Below are 18,956 nucleotides of genomic sequence, written 5' to 3' on the forward strand. Positions count from 1 at the left end.
ACATAAAAAAGGAAGACAACTACATATGAACAAAAATACTTAGTTATTATATTTATTATACAATTAATATAATGGTAATGAATTTACGATGTTTAAATAATCTGAAACCCTCATACGGCTAAGAGTCAGGCTGCATACAAATTTAATTAATAATAACATTCCTTGAACCAAACTTCTTTACAAAATATTCAAGTATCCAAAGCAAATTTTGAATATTTTGCTTTGAAATAAATAATCCACTTGTTCCACCCTGAATGATTCTTTCAATCGACAAATTATTATTTAATCAGATTAATAACAAAATACAGGTCCATTTGTGCATCTGCTTTACATGTAATTTTGATATTAAATTTTTTAGTCCATTTAAGTTCAGAAAATAGAAGGGCACGTTTGTCAAACTGTGTATATGCCATATTTATAAAACACTTTTCCACTTGAAGTTAGGAGAATTTTCATATACTGTAAGAGAAAGAAGGATCTATATTATCTTTATATAATAACCTAATCAGCAAAACTTTAATGCCCTAACCAGTAATATCTAAAATATTTACCTTAAAACACCTAAATGCATATACATATTAACTACATTTTAAAAAGATACATTAAAAACCATGAAATCCATGTCGTTATTTTTCATATTTTCTGATGATATCCCGAGAAGCATTTTGTCAGATAGTTTTACATTCTTTTAATCACCCTTGTAATATTTTTAACACAAATTATGTTTTTCATCAAATAAGAATGTATAAAGACCATAGGTTAATAACCTTAACCACAATTGGGACTGGCAAATTCCATTACTAAGTGACACAGTTGTTAAATGAGACTTCATGTGAAAGTGCCTTGCTGGCTCCTCCATTGATTCTGCTTATTGGTAGCCGGTTATTAAATGTGCAAATTAAATAAACAAGCAAAAATAAATGATGGTCATGTGACTGTGGGATACTATGAGCTCATTGTTGACAGCCCAAATCCTGACCATGTGACTATGGGAAAGCTGTGATGATTGTAAGTGTGAGTAATTTTATCTTCCTTTCATCATTTGGTATCCAACAATGTAATTGTTATATATAAACAGTGAAGTTACTTACCAACTTTCCCTTCTTTTTTTAGCTTCTTCAGGTGATGTTTGAGATTGATTTCTGCAGCTGGATGCAAATGGACAGGTGTGTCCTGAAATAAAGCGTTCAAATGATGCATATTAATGGAACTTCATTTTTTTAAGAAAATAAAACAACAAGAACTTTTCAAATTTGGTACGGATTAAAACACTTTTCAGGGTTTTGATGCAAATTGTCCCATCAATTGTCCAATCAATTCCTATTTTAATGGGGGGAAGGGGGAATTGCTTAGCTCTATCATGAATCTTATAATTTTCTCTGAATAACTTTACTTTTTTCAGGTCCTGTCATGAATTTTTATTAGATATTTATCCTCAACTTCAGAGTGCAGAGGAAAATTCATAAAATTTTGTTTTAGATTTCTGAGTGGTAATTATTCTCTTCATACAATCTTACAATTAAACCATGAAAACAAGAAAACAACACAAATAAAAAAGGAATGAAGTTGATAGAGATAATATACCAGATATAAACAAAGAAAAAAGAAAAGAAAAGGGGGCTTCAATTACATATTCCAAAGTCCTGGGCAACAAGCCAGGTCTTCAAGGCTCTTTGGAACACCCATAAAATGGTGGTGGTGGTGCAATTCATATTTCAGGGGAGCCATATTCCAGAGAGCAACTGTTGTTCAGAGAAGGCATTTCTCTTATTTTGAGTGATGCAAAAAAGGTAATATGAATATAGGGAACTCACTGATTCAGGGACATTCTGTAGAACTTAAGAACATTCCATGCCCCCCAAGTGGCCCCCCCCCATGTCCCTGGTGAACCTTCTAGACCACGGTGAAATGGGTTAATTTGCTTAGTATTGGAATAATTTCTTCAAGCTGGAAGCAATTTGAGGCATTCGGTACTTTTGTTTTCTACTTTAGTTGCAGTTATTAAAAAAGAAAGGAAACTGGTGTTTTTGGAAAAAAAACGTGTCTGATTTTACAAAAAAACGTGTCTGATTTTGGAAGAGCTGTTTAAAGTCTGAACAAAGCATGATAATCTTAATATTTTTGTATTAATACTATGCACTTTCCGGCATACAACCAGGTGCAATATACAATATGGTTTCTGAAAGCAGTACACATACATGGTGTTCCTTAGATAAATGTTGTTCTTGCTATAAATCATGAATTTCTTTTATACTACATTGCTTTCTGCATAACTGAAAACTATTTCTAACCCAAACCAGATGTCATCTGTACCTTGTAAACAATTTTCACAAGTTCCTCTGCTGTGAGAGATTTCCCAGCATTCTCATCCAGGATGTGTAGGATTTGCTGCTCACGTGCATTTCTGTGTAAAATATATTCTTGAATTTTAGCTCTTGCTTCTTTTATTACTGGTCCATGTCCTATAAACACCACAACAAATGTTTCTTTAACACAAATTTCTGGGAGAACTTACGAATTAATAGTGTGTACAGGATACTTTTTGAGAAGAGATAATTTAAAGTGTTCATATTACAGAGTTAACACAGGACAGGTCTACAGCTTCTAATTTTGTAATGTGTTTATTTGTTGCACCTTTCCTCTGGAGTGGGACCCTTAGAGATCCAGATGTCCTCCCCGACATTCAGAAAGCTATTAAATGCTTTCTTCAATTTATACCTTGATATTATAGTCACAGCTTTGCTTCCAGGCTTTGAAGGAGGGTGAAGGATGAGCCCTGCTAGATTTTTCCCCTTGATTCTATGTAGTTTTTGAGCTACTCAAGAGACTTCTTTTTTTAAAAAAAGTTTTAAATTATAAGCCACCCAAACTTGTTAGGAATCAGGTGGCCTATATATTATGTAAACAAAGAAATGGGAATTATGATTAAATATGCTGGATGGGATGAAAAAAGTACAAGTTCAAGTCTTTGATCAACTATGGAGCCAATTTAGTTATCCTACGGCTTTTGTTCCATCTACATTTCATAATAAGAGACATGGGAATAGAACAGAGAACTTCTACTCCTTCCAGACCACCTTGCATTCCCACAGAATAATACAGGATAAATAAATACAGTAAGTGGATGAATGATAAAATGAATTCAATTTGTTACATCCCTAAACATTATTTTAAAACAGGTTTGAAGGTTTGAATCTGACAAGACTTTTGGCTTAAGTATTATTGTGATATTCCATTTCCATGATTTCTTTCATAGATTAGCTTGGAGGTGCTGAATTCTGAATACTGTTTTCCTTATAGGGAATTGGGGGTGGGGGAGACAGAGAGAATAAGTGTAAAGAACAGACATTTTAGCAGCCAAAGGACTTTTCACAAGTCAAGTAAAATATACTTATAGCAAAGAGCTAATACAATTAATGTCAAATGTATAACTTACCTGGGTATATTAAATCAGCTTTGATTCCCAGAAGTTTTTCCAATGACTTCATGTAGTCATAAAGGTCTTCAAACACAGTTGTTCCTTCTCCTAAAATACAATCACCAGAAAATATTGCATTTTCTTCTAGCAAATGTAAAGCCATGTGGTCATCAGTATGCCCTGGCGTATATAATACCCTGCAAAGTGACAGAAAAGTTAAATATGTTTATAATATTCAAGTCATAAATTGAAGAAAGTTCTTACAGTGGTAAATGAACATACATTAAAAAAGCTCAGATCCAAAATGGAAATGAATGATCCTTATACTGTGTGGAAGCAGAGTTATGAGCAAATTTTTCTTTGTAAAATTATTTTTAAAATAAGAACAAGCTTTAACTACCTATAGCTTAAGATAAATTTCCTAAATAAACCAAAGGCCTCACAAGCCAGATAAAGTCATTTAAAAAAAAATCAACCAGGAATAATTGTATGCAAATTGCTATCTACCAAAAGCACAGAAACTTGTGTAGCCCTATGATGTATACAGGAAATCCTTGACTTACAACAGTTCCTTTAGTAATTGTTCAAAGTTACATCAGCACTGAAAAATGTGACTTATGACCAGTTGTGGGATTCAAATAATTTAACAACCAGTTCTCTGCCCTAATGACCGGCTGGGTGAGCATGGCCAAGGGGCGTGACAGCACTCAGCCTCCTGCAGCACTCTGTCAAAACAGGGCACAGGGGTTAATTACAAAATGTGGACTTTGCTTTGTGACATCCAAATCCAGTGACCAAGGGGTGTGAAGTGCACAGAAAATACACTTTTGTTTGGTTATGAAGAAACACCACAATTCCATCCCATTCCAGAGCCATCATAATGCAAAATCCTCACTTCCACCCCATTCCAGAACAACCACCATTCACTCACTAACCTGCTTTCCAACTCCGTTCTCCTGTGTTCAGGGCAACAAAAGAAGACCATGTGACTACCAGTTTAAAAAAGGTTCAGTCAAGCCTTCCAACTTCTGGGGCAAAAAAAGATCTTGCAAAGTTGGAAGCTCATCTGTTTCCTAAAAGGAAGCCACCATTGTCTGAAGACACTTCTGTGGTCATGGAATGTTGCTACTTCCTACCGAAGTAGTACCTATTTATCTACTTACATTTGCATGTTTTCGAACAGCTAGATGGGCAGAAGCTGGGGCAGATAATGGGACCTCACCCATTCGTATGGTGCTCGGATCTCAAACCTGGGCTGTCAGCTTTCCAGCTGACAGGCTCATATTCTTTATCTGCTGAGCCTATTCATTAAGGCTAGGCAAAACATATAAGCTATCTTAAACAAATCTCACAAGCCTTTTTAGTTTTAAAAGGATAAAATCTGCAAATGAACTGAAAAAAATCTTGTACATGAAAAACTTGCAAACAACATCAATATGAAATGTTAACATTTACCTGAGAGAAGCTCCCTCTGTATTTAAAACATCTCCATCTCTTAAATACACATACTTCTTCTTTCCTTCTATTACTTCTTCTTGATGTGGGTTACGTGGAAGCTTACTTATGCAATACTCATAACCTAATTTAAAAATTAAACAATCTGTATCATACCAGAATTTAGTCAGAAATTCATATACCCCCTTTAAAAAACATTCAATTTCATTGAGGGCCATATCAGGGCTGTGGTTGATCTCGGTGGGGGTGGGACAGATGGGCATGGCCAAACGGGTGGGCATGGCCAGCCTGACGTCAGTCACTGGGCATGACCAGCTGGGTGGGCGTGACCAGCTTGAAGCTACTCCCCAAACTGCTGGCATGTTTCCTCTTTGCATTGGGTAGACTGGGTTGAAGCAACCCGGCCCGGCCCTTACATTTTCTAGGATGGCCCCGCGGGCTGGACCTGACCATAGTGTGGGCCACATCCGGCCCACGGGCCTTGTGTTTGACACCCCGGATCTATATTAATTCTGGACTGAGACACTTATGACCATCTTTGATCTTAAACAGACTTATAAAATAGCTGTAAATGATTTCAAATTTTGGAAACTGGTAATGTGTTTCAAAGGTTGCCTTAGGTTTATACTGTTTTATTTTTAATGAAAGTTTTTGTTTATAAAATGGATTTATGTTATTATACAAGTGCAGATCAATCAAGGCAGAACATATGTTCTATGCTATGCCTGCTGCCTATTATTCAAATAATTTTGACAACAGCCTCCAGATTACCACTACAACCTACTTAGCAAGTCCTTTGTATTAGTGGTTTGTTTGCAATAGCAAATTCTACAACTTTACCTGGTTCTAATGAAACAACTGTTAAAATACATACTAGCAAACATTCATGCAAACATTAAAACAATCAATGCTCTTTATTTTGCAAAGAAGCTCAAGTTCCTGTTCTCATGAAGAGATTTGAAAAGACCTATTTCTGCAGAATTTTAGAGTAGCTTAATTTGAACAAGGTCAATACAGTAGGAAAGAACACTCATTGCTGGTGTTTGGGAGATCATTCAGCTCACCCTAGTAATAATGTAATTTAGGTTGATGCTTCACTTTTAAAGAAAAATAGAACATACAAATACTTGGAGATAAAAGCCCTTTTGTTTAAAATAAAAAGAACAGTGAAAGTTTTAACTTATATTTATTTTAACCAATTTTTATATACCTGCTTGCAAAGTATTTTAAAGTATTTTAAAAACTACAGAAAATACTTACTGGCTGGAATATTTTCACAAATCTTGGATATACCTCCAGTGTGATCATGATGCCAATGAGTTATTAAAATTTCCTGTATGGAAATGTTGAATTCATGGAGCGTTTGTTTCAAACAGCTTATATATTCAGGGATACATGGCTCTCCAGTATCTATTAGGATCCTCCTATAATAAAAACAGATTAAACCAAGAAAAGGCTAATTAATAAAAAATGTTTACAACCTGTTTGTTCCAGGTTAAAAAAGTGTAATGTGACATGAAAAGAAATATAAGAACAATTAATCAATGGAATAGCTTGCCTCCTGGAGTTGTGAATGCTCCGTTACTGAAAGTTTTCAAAAATTGCTTGGACAACCATTTGCCTGAGATGGTATAAGATTCCTGCTCTGAGCAGGGGGATGGACTAGAAGACCTCCAAGGTCCTTTCCAGCCCCATGATTCTACATTCTATTTCTATATCCCATTCCTTTTGTGTAATTTGGAATCCTAAAGAAAATTATATGAGATGTAAATCAATACATCAAACATACCTTTTCAGTTGTCACTGAGCAGCTTACATACATTATTTTATATTAAAAAATTACAATAGCCACCCAGAGTCACTTGATAGTGAGATGGGCAGTATATAAATTTAATAAATAAAATTCCGTATCAGGAAAAACAAGTACACTCATTCAAATACCCAAAGAAAAATATTTAAGGACACATCTGCAAGAGCAAGATTGCGTTGCCTTTCTAAACCCAGTAAAGCTGGAACCATACACATCTCCAGTGGGAAGCGGTTGCAAAATAGTCTCTCTTAATTTCATAATATTGTTCATCCGCAGCTAACAAGCAGTGGTGGGATTCAGCCAGCTCGCACCAGTTCGGGAGAACCGGTTCTTATCTTTCTGAACAGTCTGGTGAACTGGTTGTTGGAAGAAATCATTAGGGCAGAAAACAGGTTGTTAAATTATTGGAATCCCACCACTATTAACAAGCCTATGAGAATAGACATAATGGTGAAAAAAGTCCACTGGAACAGAAATCCAATCAGGTGAACAAAAGAAACAATAAAATGGATCAAATAAATACAATAAAATGGATTATAATAAAATGGATCAAATACAATCCAATAAAAAGGTAATAAAGGGAAATTTGTCCACAGAAGGAGAAAATATTGCCAAGAGCAAATTAAAAAGTGACAAGTTGAACAAGATTCCAAGTAAGACTTATATTGCCTAAGAGGACAACTAAACTGTAATAGTCAAGATTCAAGATAGGGCTCTGTAGAAGAACCAGGCATGTGCTCTAGATAGCAATCATCCCCAGATCCCTCTAACTGCATAATGAGGTCTAGTTGCTTTAAAATAGCATATTGCCTGAGACTGCCTTTATTTCATTTATCCTGTAGTAAAGGAAGCCTAAATTTAGCTAAAGTTATTCCAGTTTTAAAGTATCCCTCAGACACAATTTTCACCATGAATATGACTTAGTATGCTTCATTGACTTTTTGATTGATCAGGGAAGGAATCAGTCTTTCTCCAGTCACTTGGGTTGGTATGGATTCACTCCTTTCCCTTGGTCCCTGGACAATGGAGCTGCTACAGACACATGACCAACATTTGCCTGTACAGTGATTGACTGGCTCTTTCTAAAGAATTTGTCAGTGTTACACAAGCTCCTTATTTGCACAGGCTTACTAGTACATTTAGGTTTAGAGAGATCTCTTTTTGGCTATACAGAATGCTGTTTTGAATTGAGACAAGAATGATTGAGGCAGGTGGGTGTGGCTAGCTCCTTCCTGTGAGCCATTACTGTTTCTACAGTGTTTCTGCAAGCAAGAAAACCGGACATTTTTTAAAAAACTGGTTTTGATGTTTAGGGGAATGATGCCATTTTACTTATTTCTACAGCACCACACCTATTACATAGGTTACTTCTGGATATTACAGTCCAGGCCTCCTTCCTGCCAGCACAATTGCTTGCAGCATTATAGGTAATCCTTGACTTATGACATTGGTGGTATTCTAATGGTTTGGCCCAGTTCGGCTGAACCGGTAGCTTCTAGGATAATCTGTGAGCGAACTGGTTCACTCTGATGATCAGTTGCTGGGCCCGCCCGCCTGCCCGGACTCTATTCTGACCTTTATTTCCTGGTTTTGAAGCTCAGCTGCTTTGCGCGGCACAGCAGATTGCCACGCGTCAACTGTTGAGGACACAGGGAGAGTGCAGGATTGCAGAAAAAGGTCAGTAGCAAACCTTCTGCATGCGTGCAAAGCGCGCCCACCAAGCTACACCCACAGAACTGGTGGTAAAAAAATTTGAATCCCATAACTTACAACCACATATTTCTACTGCTAAATGAGACAGTGAATTTTGCCTCATTTTACAACCTTTCTTGACAGAGTTGTTAAGTGAATCACTGCAGTGGTTAAGTCAATAAAAGTTGTTAAATGAACCCTGCTTCCTCATTGACTTTGCCTGTCAGAAGACTGCAAAAAGGTATCAGGTGACCCTGGGACACCGTAACCATCATAAGGGTATAAACCAGTTGCTAAGCATCCAAATTTTGATCACATGACCACAGGGATGGGGCAATGGTTATAAGAGTGAAAAAGTCACAAGCCACCTTTTCCAGTGCTGACTTAAAAGGGCCATTAAACAAATAGTTTAATGGTTTAAGTTGAAGACTACCTATAATTTATGATGCAGCTTGCAAATTATTAATTATTCCTTCTAGTTTTATTTCACTCCAATGAATTTGAAATAGGCCCTGGAGGAGGATTGTGGAGTGATGTGCCCTATGCACTTCATAGTCTCTTCTCCCCATCTCTGAACAATCACTTCGGATATTTCTAAACATGGCCTTATATCTGCAATCTGTGAACCATAGTATTTTCTGGCCCTTTCAAAAGAGCGTGAGGTTCATATTCAGAAACAGCCCAGACTTCTCATAGATGTGCAGCTCTTCCATGCCTGCAATCTTAGTTGAGCAACTTGACTAAAAGAATCTGTTGCACTTGTTCAGCCAGTCCCCACGAAGCATTAAGGAGACTCATTAGTGTTGTTTTCCCTAAGGCAGTGCTGCTTTTTTAAAAAAAACTTATTAAATTTCAAACTCAAATATTAAAACACCAACTAACATAAAAGGAAAAAGGAAATAGCAAAACAAATTAAAAGTGAAAAAAATATACAAACATGTTTATAACAAAGCTGACCCAGACAACTGCAGCTCACGATTTTTAACTTGTCAAGTTTGAGACACGTTACTCTATGGAAAGGGAAAAGTAGAGTGTTTTTCTTAACTTGTCCCGCACACAGCACCACTTAGAGGCTTTGTCAATGAAGCGGAGTAGATGTTTATAAATGTCCATGAGCTTATTGACTGGACTGGAGAACAGCACTTTAAATACAGCAATTGGAAAAGTCCCAAGTCTGCACTTCTAGGGAATAAGACCCTGGAGTTAAATAGGATTTCTGAATAGGGAAGATCGCATTGCAACATTTCCTAGGTTGCACTAATGGCTTTTACATTTATTTATTTACTAGATGTGTGAGCCGTCCATCTGATCCAAAGGCGACTTTAATCACATGCATAGAATAATCCAGTTAGCAATGTCTCCTCCGTCCCCCAATGTTTATGGAGTTTTTTTCAGGGGTGGGGTGGAGATACAAAAAAACAAAACAAAGCCCCAATGTTTTTGCTATCTCATCTAGGGCCCCGCCTTCTCCCGTCACCACGCCATCGCAGTACTACCTGTACAATAAAGAGGAAACGTATGAATTAATAGTCAGAGCAGCGCGTGAAAAGCAAGGAGGTCGAAATAGGAATTCCCGGGCAGCCCTCGAGCCTCGCTTTGCTTAAAAACGGAACGAAAGACTCACGCCAAGGGAGCGCGTTACCCACCGGAGCCCCGAGCCAACAGATCCGAAGGAGGCTGCTTCCCACCTACCTGGGCCCGGTTCCCACCAAGTAGGTGTTGGTCCCCTGGAGCGTCATAGGCCCGGGATTACAGCCCAGGACGCGGATGACCCGCGCCGACAGCTTCTCCACTTTGGGCAGCACGGACAACATCTTTGCCGCCAGCCTGAAAAGACGCGCAGAGAGAGAGAGAGAGAGAGAGAGAGCAAAAAATATAGAGATAGGAAAAAGTGTAGAGTGACAACTTTGGCTTTGGGGCTTTCTTTTAACGCATCACTGCGTTTCCCTCCCCCTCTTCTCCTTGGTTAGAATATTTTGGGGCACGAAGCAATCCAGACTTTTTAAAGAGCGTGATTCCCAGGTTGACACATTCTGCTGAACTATGCAAGGAAACGAACGATTGCTCCGAATGTGGAATGTAAAGAGTTAACTCGATACTTCCTTTAAAAGCCAAGTGGGCAGAACTTGGATAGAAATAAGGAGTCCCGGCGACGCGCCTCACGGACCAGCTGGGGAGAGAACGGGGTAGGCTGAGATGCAGATCCAATATGTAGAAGAGAGAAAAGGGAAGCGCTTTTAGCAATCATTCTGTAACTATAAGAGAAGTTTGTTTCTAAAATATGCATTTGTCAGAAACAATAAATTTCATTAATAATTACATTATTCTGTAATATTGTTGAATAAAAATTTAATTGTAGTCACCTGGTCTGGCTAAATACATGTTTCCCATAAACTACTATGCAAACGTAGTGAATCACTTTATAGTTTACATCTGTGTGGTTTGCCTGGTAAAATAGAATGGTTTGCTTCATTACCTTCTCTTGTGCCATATGAAATGATGCCTTCAGTATTGTTAGTAAATTGATGCCCAGCATCTTCCTATGTTGCTGTTGCCCAATAAAGGTGCCAGTTTGGCTTAGATGGGCAGCTGGGATGACTTTCACACCTTAGGTGACCCTGTGAAATTATATGCCCCCAATATTGTTCACTTATTTCTTGCAGCATAGACAGACAAAGAGCCATTATGAGGCAACCTAGCATTTGACAAGGAGCTGCTAGCTAAAATTGGAACTACTAAATCTGAGCTGCAAAAGCTACACATTCCTCTTGAAGTCAAAGAATTAAATTAACTGAATTCCAAAACATCTGGATGGTATTCCAGTTACCCATTCCAGATGGAGATGGTTCATTTCCATTTTTGATAGCCCTAAAAATATTGGAGTTTGTGGAGAATTTCATGGAAGGCACTCCTTTGCCCTGGTAATTTCCATGTGGGTGGATATTTTGGGTATGGTCCAGATGTTTTATAAATAAGTTGCCATGAGATCCCATTTAAATCACCATAATCAATAAAGCCTTTAACACTTCAACAAGTTCCAGGTTCTTTACTGTTATTAATCTTTATTGCTTAGGATAGAGATTGGGAAAATGTCTAATCTCTGCAGCTGTTAAGGAATTTCAGTTTGCAAAAGATCCTTAATTGGCAGTGATAGAGGATACTGAGAGATGCAGTTCAGTGAAGTTTTCAAGGGTCTCTCATAGTTTATGGTGAGGATAAACTCACTGAGAAAAAAGCTGAAATATGTATGCTTCTTGGGTTCAAGTTCATTTCTAAATAACTGCAAAAATGAATAAAAAAAATGTTTTAGCCATGCAAATGTTATACCAGGATACTGAAATAGCATGTCCTTGAGAATACATGTTGTCTGTAGATGGCAGTAACAGCACTGAAGATTACAAAATGTCATAATAAAATTTGTGGAGAAAGTTAAATTGCAAAATGCCCCCAATATTCTTCTGCAAAGCAGATGATCAAGTTTTCAGGGTATACTTAAGTATATAGTATTGTGTGTAGTTAAGTTTATATTATTCTTTCTGAGTTTAATAGTAGTGAAACATCATTAATTGTTTAATAAATTTCCCTTGGGTTTGTTTAAAAATCACTTTGCCAGAAAGGAAGAGACTACCACACTAAATCCTTAAAATGGATGGCATGGATCTGTCTTCTTGATTAGGTAGAACAATCAATCAGTGGGACAATTTGCTTCCAGAAGTTGTGGGTGTTCTGCATTGGAGATTTTCAAGAAGAGATTGGACAACCATCTATCTGAAATAGTATAGAGTTTCCTGCCTGAGCAGGGGGTTGGACTAGAAGACCTCCAAGGTCCCTTCCAACTTTGTTATTCAATTCGGTATATACGACCAGGTAAATATACCTGTACATTTGACAGATGACAGGTATGGAATGTTCTGCACATGTAACTGGTCAGCAGAGTATTTCTGAACATATCATTGTTTGAAATAATAGTAAATCCATGTTAAGCAGTAATTTGATGATAGGTCATGAGGTTGTAGAAAGGATAATAAGTATTAGAGGTGCCTTCTTTCATGTCACTTTGTGCCCCATGCCTTGACTTATCAACTTGGCTAACAGCTGTGGAAGGGACAGAAAGAGAGATGTGAATTGCAAAGATGAAAGCTCTGTCCTTTAATGGCAGGCAAAATGTATTAATTATATGACTCCTATGCTACCTTCTACACTGTACCATATTTAACCAACTGACTCTAAGCCATATATAGCCACAAATATAAAAATCAGCTTATACAAATAATATATAATATATAAATCTAACATATGAACATAGCAATATATGTTTCACTTAGTTTGGCTATATCATGTGGGGGAATTCACTGGAGAAAGCAATTATGTTCAGAAAAATTAGTGGTAAAAGGAAACCAAGTAATCAAAGAACATGGTGGCTGGACTCTATAAAGCTGACATCAACCGGAATATATAGAAACTCAAAGAAATAATGTAATACCAGAAGACATGGTGAGACCTAGCCTATAGGATTGCCAATAGTCGGAAATGACTGAATGGATAACATCAGCAGCAGCAGCAATATACATTTATACTATATCAAATATATACATACTAAGAATAAGCTAATCCATCATTCAATATCTCGACAAATACATGTCTAGTGAAAAGTCTTCAAAGATCTTCTGAAATATCCAGGATTTAACTGTCTTTTGTATTGGAAAAGGGCTATTCTTGCTTTGGGTAGAAAACTATTCCATAAAAGGGAAGAGCCCAAGAAAAGTTCTTTGCTCCCTCTGGCTGAATGTGTGCATTGAACAGACAGGTTCTGGTCAGGAAAGACAGTCTTGAAGATAGCAGATTCCAAGTCATATAGGGATTTATGGTAAGAACCAACATATTAAAATACATTTGAAATCAAACTTGAAGTTAATGCAGCACCTGTAGCAGTGGGTATATTAAAAAATAAGATGTTCAGTTCATAAGCACACATGTGCATTCATATTTTGCACTAGCTGAAGTTTCTGACTTCAAGGTAAGCCACGTAGGGCACATTACAGTAATTCAAAAGAGTTCATAAATGCCCTTAACACATCTCATGCCAGGTAAGAATTACCCACAGAAGCAAGAAAAAGATCCTCTTTATGGGCTTCTATTTTCTCTTTTAGCATGACCTGTGCATCCATCCAGGAGGAGGCCTAGATTAGACCCCTGCTCTTTAGGGGAACCTTGTTCCCTCACAGAGGGAAAATTGTATTTCACAAAAAGCAAGCTTCTGAAACAAAAGTCTCTTTGTCTTGCTTGAGTTGAGTCTGAGCCTATTTTTTTTTCTATCCATCTTCATGCATTGAGTCAAAACTTCCACCTCATCTCCCACAATGGAAAGTCTAATAACCACTATTGGGAATTGCCTGCTAAAGAAGAGTCAGAAGAAATCCTAACATGTGATCCTGAAGGATGCCATTCTTACTGGACTGAGAGGTCCAGTAAGGTAAGAATGTTTGTACTCTCCATATCCAAACCCCACTATAGGACAGCACAATATGGCTTCTGTCCCAAACTGGTGTCTAAATCCTGATGATCAAATATTACATTTATTTATCTGTTTAATTGATTTGTGAGATGCTCATTTTGCCTAGAGACGACTAGATAGTCTGGTTCTCTACTCTACTCTAGATAATCTGCTTCTTCCTTAGACCTATGTAATTGTTGTCTTATCACCTTTTCCACCACATACTTATATAGAAGATGTGCAATATAAGATAATAGTTTACTAAGATTCCTGGATTGACTTCAAAGGAGGAGGCAAGCCAGAGTGTCTTTCAAGGTAGCTGCTAAGCTAACTCCTGCTTTTTGCAAATTACTAATTGCTACCTGATCAGCATTACCTGATCTGTCCCTGGTATCTTAACCAGACAGGTGGGGCACAGATGAACCTTCCAGGTGGCCAGGCAGGATCAGAATGAATCTTTTTTGGCATGTATAGACTTACAGAAACTTCTATAAAACATTGCAAGGTGCTACCCCTCCAAATCTATTGGATTTTGGCTCTCTGGCTTTCAGTCTGGAGCTATAGGTTTACTTTACTTTATTGTCATTGCACCTCGTACAACGAAATCAAACACCATCATCAGTGCACATCCATGACCATGAAAATAAACACAAACACACATCCTTCACACTTCACACATTGAATTGAAAACCCCCAACACCGCACCAACACTGCATTATATAGCAGAATTCAACAGAGCTACTGCCCTGGGATAGAAGCTGTTTTTCAGCCTATTTGTCCTTGTTTTTATTATTCTGTACCATCTGCCAGACGGTAATAGTTAAAAAAAGGGTGCCCAGGATGAAATAGATCTTTGAGAATATTTTGAACTTTCTTAAGGCAGCAGGAGCTACAAAGCTCTTCCAATGAGGGGAGAGGGCAACCAATGAGCTTCTGGGCAATGACGTTAACCCTCTGGAGTGCTTTCCTATCTGCCATTGTGCAATTGGCAAACCATATAGAGGTGCAGTAAGTTAAGATACTCTCTATGGTGCAGCAATAGAAGGTCACCAGCAGTTTTTCATTTAGTTGTTATTTTCTGAGAAGTCTCAGAAAGTATGATTTTATCTATGAAATGACCAGCATGCTGATCATAAAGAAATTACACTATTTTGTTTTATCCTTTACTGATAATTCTGAATAGTGCTGCTGCCTGGCATTTCACAGATGGAAGAAGGACAGAAAGTTGTTAGTAGACCTGAGTTCAGAACCATGTTTGATTATATCCTTCCAGTGATGTTCCAAAGATTTTATCATTTGCAACTCCTCACTATACCGATGAATGAACCTTCCTTCATTATCAGATAAGGACAGAAATCTCAGGAACAATCCCATCTAATATCTTTATTGCTTGCTGTATTCCAGAGCTTCAGTTCCATCCTAACCCTATTCTACCAGTTTAAAATTCTGCTTTTTATTATCCAAGAGATTAATAGACCCCAAAAGGTGCAATTAATTCAGCAGTAGGGTGGTTTTTTTTTGAGTCAGATGGGATCCTGAATGAAACACATAATTTAATGAAGAAAAGAGTTTTACAGGAAAGATTGATTAGCTCTCATTTCTGCCCATTTTCCTCTTCATGTCACTTCCTTCAGGGCACTAGACATATATAGTGTTAGTTACGAGGGACTAATGTTTGGTTTAGCCTATAAGTGGAGATTTTGCTGGACACTTGCAAGCCTTGGGGATCTAATTAGTGTTCTAAAAATTGCTGCCAAAGCACAGCTGAGTTCCTTCATGGAGCAGAGAGGGCACATTTTAGGGAATTAGGGACCATGAGAAGAATAAAGGCTATTCCATCATCGAAGTACAATCCAAACAAAAATAGAGCTTGAGGTAAAATTATTGCACCATCAGCAGCAATTTGGAGGATTTAAATACATGATTAGACTCATATTTCCAGTGTCACAGATCAGATTAACTTAATATCAGGTAATTTCATAACCCAACTACACGTGGGTAGTGCCTGTGGAATTGAGTGTTGTCTGTTTATAGGATAATCACAATGCCTATCTTGAATGGTTCAACTAGAATACCATTGCCATTAAAAGAAATCTAGTTTGCAGGAAAAAAAATAAGAAAAAGGCTTAATTCAATTCTCACAGTACAAAAACGATGTTGAGACTCAGAAAGAGTTCAGAGAAGAACAACAAAAGGTGATCAGAGGATAAAGGAGGCTAAAACCTATGAATTCCTGATTTCCGGAATTAGGTATGTCTAATTTAATGAAAAGAAGGTCTAGGGGTGATATGATAGCAGTGTTCCAATATCTAAGGGGCTTTACAAAGAAGAAAACCTATCCTCCAAAGCATCTGAAGGCAGGACAAGAAGCAATAGATTAAACTAATCAAGGAGACAACCAACGTAGAACTAAGGAAAAATTTCTTGACAGTAAAAACAATTAATGACTTGCCTTCAGAAATTGTGGGTGCTCCAACACTGGAGGTTTTAAAGAAGAGATTGGACAACCATTTGTCTGAAATGGTATAGGGTTTCCTGCCATCGCAGGGGTTGGGCTAAAAGTCCTCCAAGGTCCCTTCCAACTCTGTTATTCTGTTATTAAGTTATCATAGACAGTTGGAATCAGATTGTAAGGTCCCAGAAGTTTTCCCGAGCCACGGAGATGCCAAAGAGTGAGGCTCGAGACAAGGCTTGCAAAAACAACAGCTTTTTAATTGTTTGGCCAAAGCAAAAAGTCTGGGTGAATACTATGTCCAAAACTTACAGACAAAATGCATGTAAGGAATAGCCACATCTTGTGAGAGTGGCTCAGATTATTACATACATTTTACACTGATAGAAACAAAGTTTATCCAATTAGAAACAAAGGTTCATTATTAATGTGGGCAATGTCTTGCCCCTGCCCGCCCCTTCCATATCCATGGAAGGTTCTTTGTCCGTGCTTTGTCCCTACTTTGTTATTTTACACAGTATCCCTTGTCCTTGTGCGTTCATGCTCCTAGGCAGCCCACCCTTATCTATGCAGCAGGATGTTCCTGGGAATTGTCTCCAAGGATGTGTCTAGCTCTGAAGCAAATTGCAGAGGTGAGAAACCAAATAGAAAAGGATACAATTCTCTTACAGAATGAATTCCTAACAAATGATTTCCATCCTTAGCAAAATAGTACAAGCAACTTCTTTAACAGATGCAAAGGGCAAAGGTTAGATTGATTCATGTCAAAATGTCCTTTCAAGATAAAATGATTTATCAACATAATAATTCAGCTAAAGGAATGATTATAGCAAAAAAAAATTATGGTACCTTTGAGTCGGTGTTGAATCGACTATTGACAACTTCCTAGAGGTGGTATTCAGCAGGTTCTGACCACTTCTGGAGAACCGGTAGCGGAAATTTTGAGTAGTTTGGAGAACCAGCAAATACCACCTCTGACTGGAGATTTTACAGTATCTTTCCCTTGCCACGCCCACCAAACCACGCCCACAGAACTGGTAGTAAAAAAAATTCAATCCCCAACCGGCCTGGACTAGTTCCTGCAATTTTCAGAAGTTGTTTTCCATTACTTCCTTCCTAGATATGAGAATATGTCTATGTGTGAGTGACTGGGTGGGGTGAAAGGTCAGCTGGCTTAGTGTTTAAGGCGGAACTGAAACTCACAATCTCCTGGTTTCTAGGCTGATGCCTTAGCCACTGTATCCAAATACCAAAAGATTTATTTATTTATTTAGATTTGTGCGCCGTCCATCTTGTCTAAAGTATTATGTGGCTTGTGGATGAAAGCAGTTTACTTTATATTTTGCTCACACCCAAACATCTTATCGGTATAGATTACAAAGTCCAACTATGCAAACCGCTGTTTCTTTCTACTGAGGATATAGAGTTTTCTACTGAAAATCTAAATCTACGTGGCAAGTTTTAAGGTAATTTTTTTTATTACAGTATTGTTGACATTCATTAACTCCCACAGCATTTATGCTGTGACAGTATAGAAAAGACTTTATACTATTAAGAAGCCTAATGAATTGACTTCACTGGAATTAAGTCAGGTGGAAAAAAAGTATTAATTGACCAAAAAGAAAGTTACATTTTCGTTATCTGGAATATTTATTTGTGGTTGTATCATCAGGCCAACAATGTACATTTGCTTGATCCCTGATGAATTTTTATTTTTCTCTATGGAATCTTCATATTGGTTTTCAATAAATGTTAACCACAGAATTACGTAATTCTAGAAGGAGCATAAATATCCACAAAAATTATTTTCTCTTGGATTCTTTTCTCCAAGTGTTGGTTTCACTTTCAACATTGCTAGAATGACAGGCAAGTTTAGATAGAAATAGTATATAATAATTTACTCTCAAAGTGGCAATGTCTTATATTTTATTCAATATTAACTATAATTATTCAATAAATAGCATAATGGCATGAGAACCCTTACAAGGAGCTTTTAATTGTTTGATTTAGAATACTATAGAGTCAATTTACCTAGCAGATTATAGTCTTGAAAGGCAGAAGTGACAATCTCTTTTCAAAGAATGTTTAAATCAAGAAGGCAGAAATTTATCCAATTCCTTTCACCAGACCAACTCTCTTCTGCATGATAATTTCAGTAAAAACAATTGGTTTTATAGTACTTAACCAGATTTATTAGAGTATGCATTTTATGCAATTATTAGCACTCAAGATAAATAATGCCAGGCAGGTATTAGAACATTGTAATAACCCAACCTTCTAAGGAAAGGGTGAGGCAGATAGTATGAAGAAGTAGGCAATATTATAAGTTGCAATTAGGAATGAAGTATTTCTGGGCCTTTCCACATAATGTAAGTTACTTGGAGGATATGCCCAGCTTGCTAGAATCATAAAGACAGGATAGCCCTTCCTATTGTGTGAGAACTTCCAGTAGCATGTGTGTTCTATCATATGTGTTTTAGTTTTAATCTGGAATGTTTATTTATTTACATAATGTAGAGGCTTTTGTAATAAAATTATATAACCAAGTTCTGAAATGCCTTAGAGAATTATGGGAAATAGAAAAAAAAGAGTTCCACCGGGACTTTAAAAAGTCTTAATGTTTCTTTTTTCATCT

General features: G+C 37.2%; 1 protein-coding gene across 1 annotated transcript; it reads right to left on the bottom strand.

Annotated features, from left to right (window-relative positions):
- Positions 1–26: 26 nt before the first annotated feature.
- LACTB2 (lactamase beta 2) lies at positions 27–10,449 on the bottom strand. The gene is made up of 7 exons (XM_026706096.2): positions 10,068–10,449; positions 6,134–6,297; positions 4,874–4,997; positions 3,437–3,615; positions 2,314–2,462; positions 1,092–1,173; positions 27–459 (listed from the first exon to the last, which is right to left on the bottom strand). Exons 1-7 carry the CDS (start codon positions 10,187–10,189, stop codon positions 416–418), a joined length of 864 nt encoding a protein of 287 aa, XP_026561881.1. The 5' UTR covers positions 10,190–10,449; the 3' UTR covers positions 27–415.
- Between the last annotated feature and the right edge of the window lie 8,507 nt (positions 10,450–18,956).

Source organism: Pseudonaja textilis, chromosome 3 (assembly GCF_049901715.1).
Source record: "Pseudonaja textilis isolate UNSWEBS1 chromosome 3, rPseTex1.2, whole genome shotgun sequence".
Lineage (NCBI taxonomy): Eukaryota > Metazoa > Chordata > Lepidosauria > Squamata > Elapidae > Pseudonaja > Pseudonaja textilis.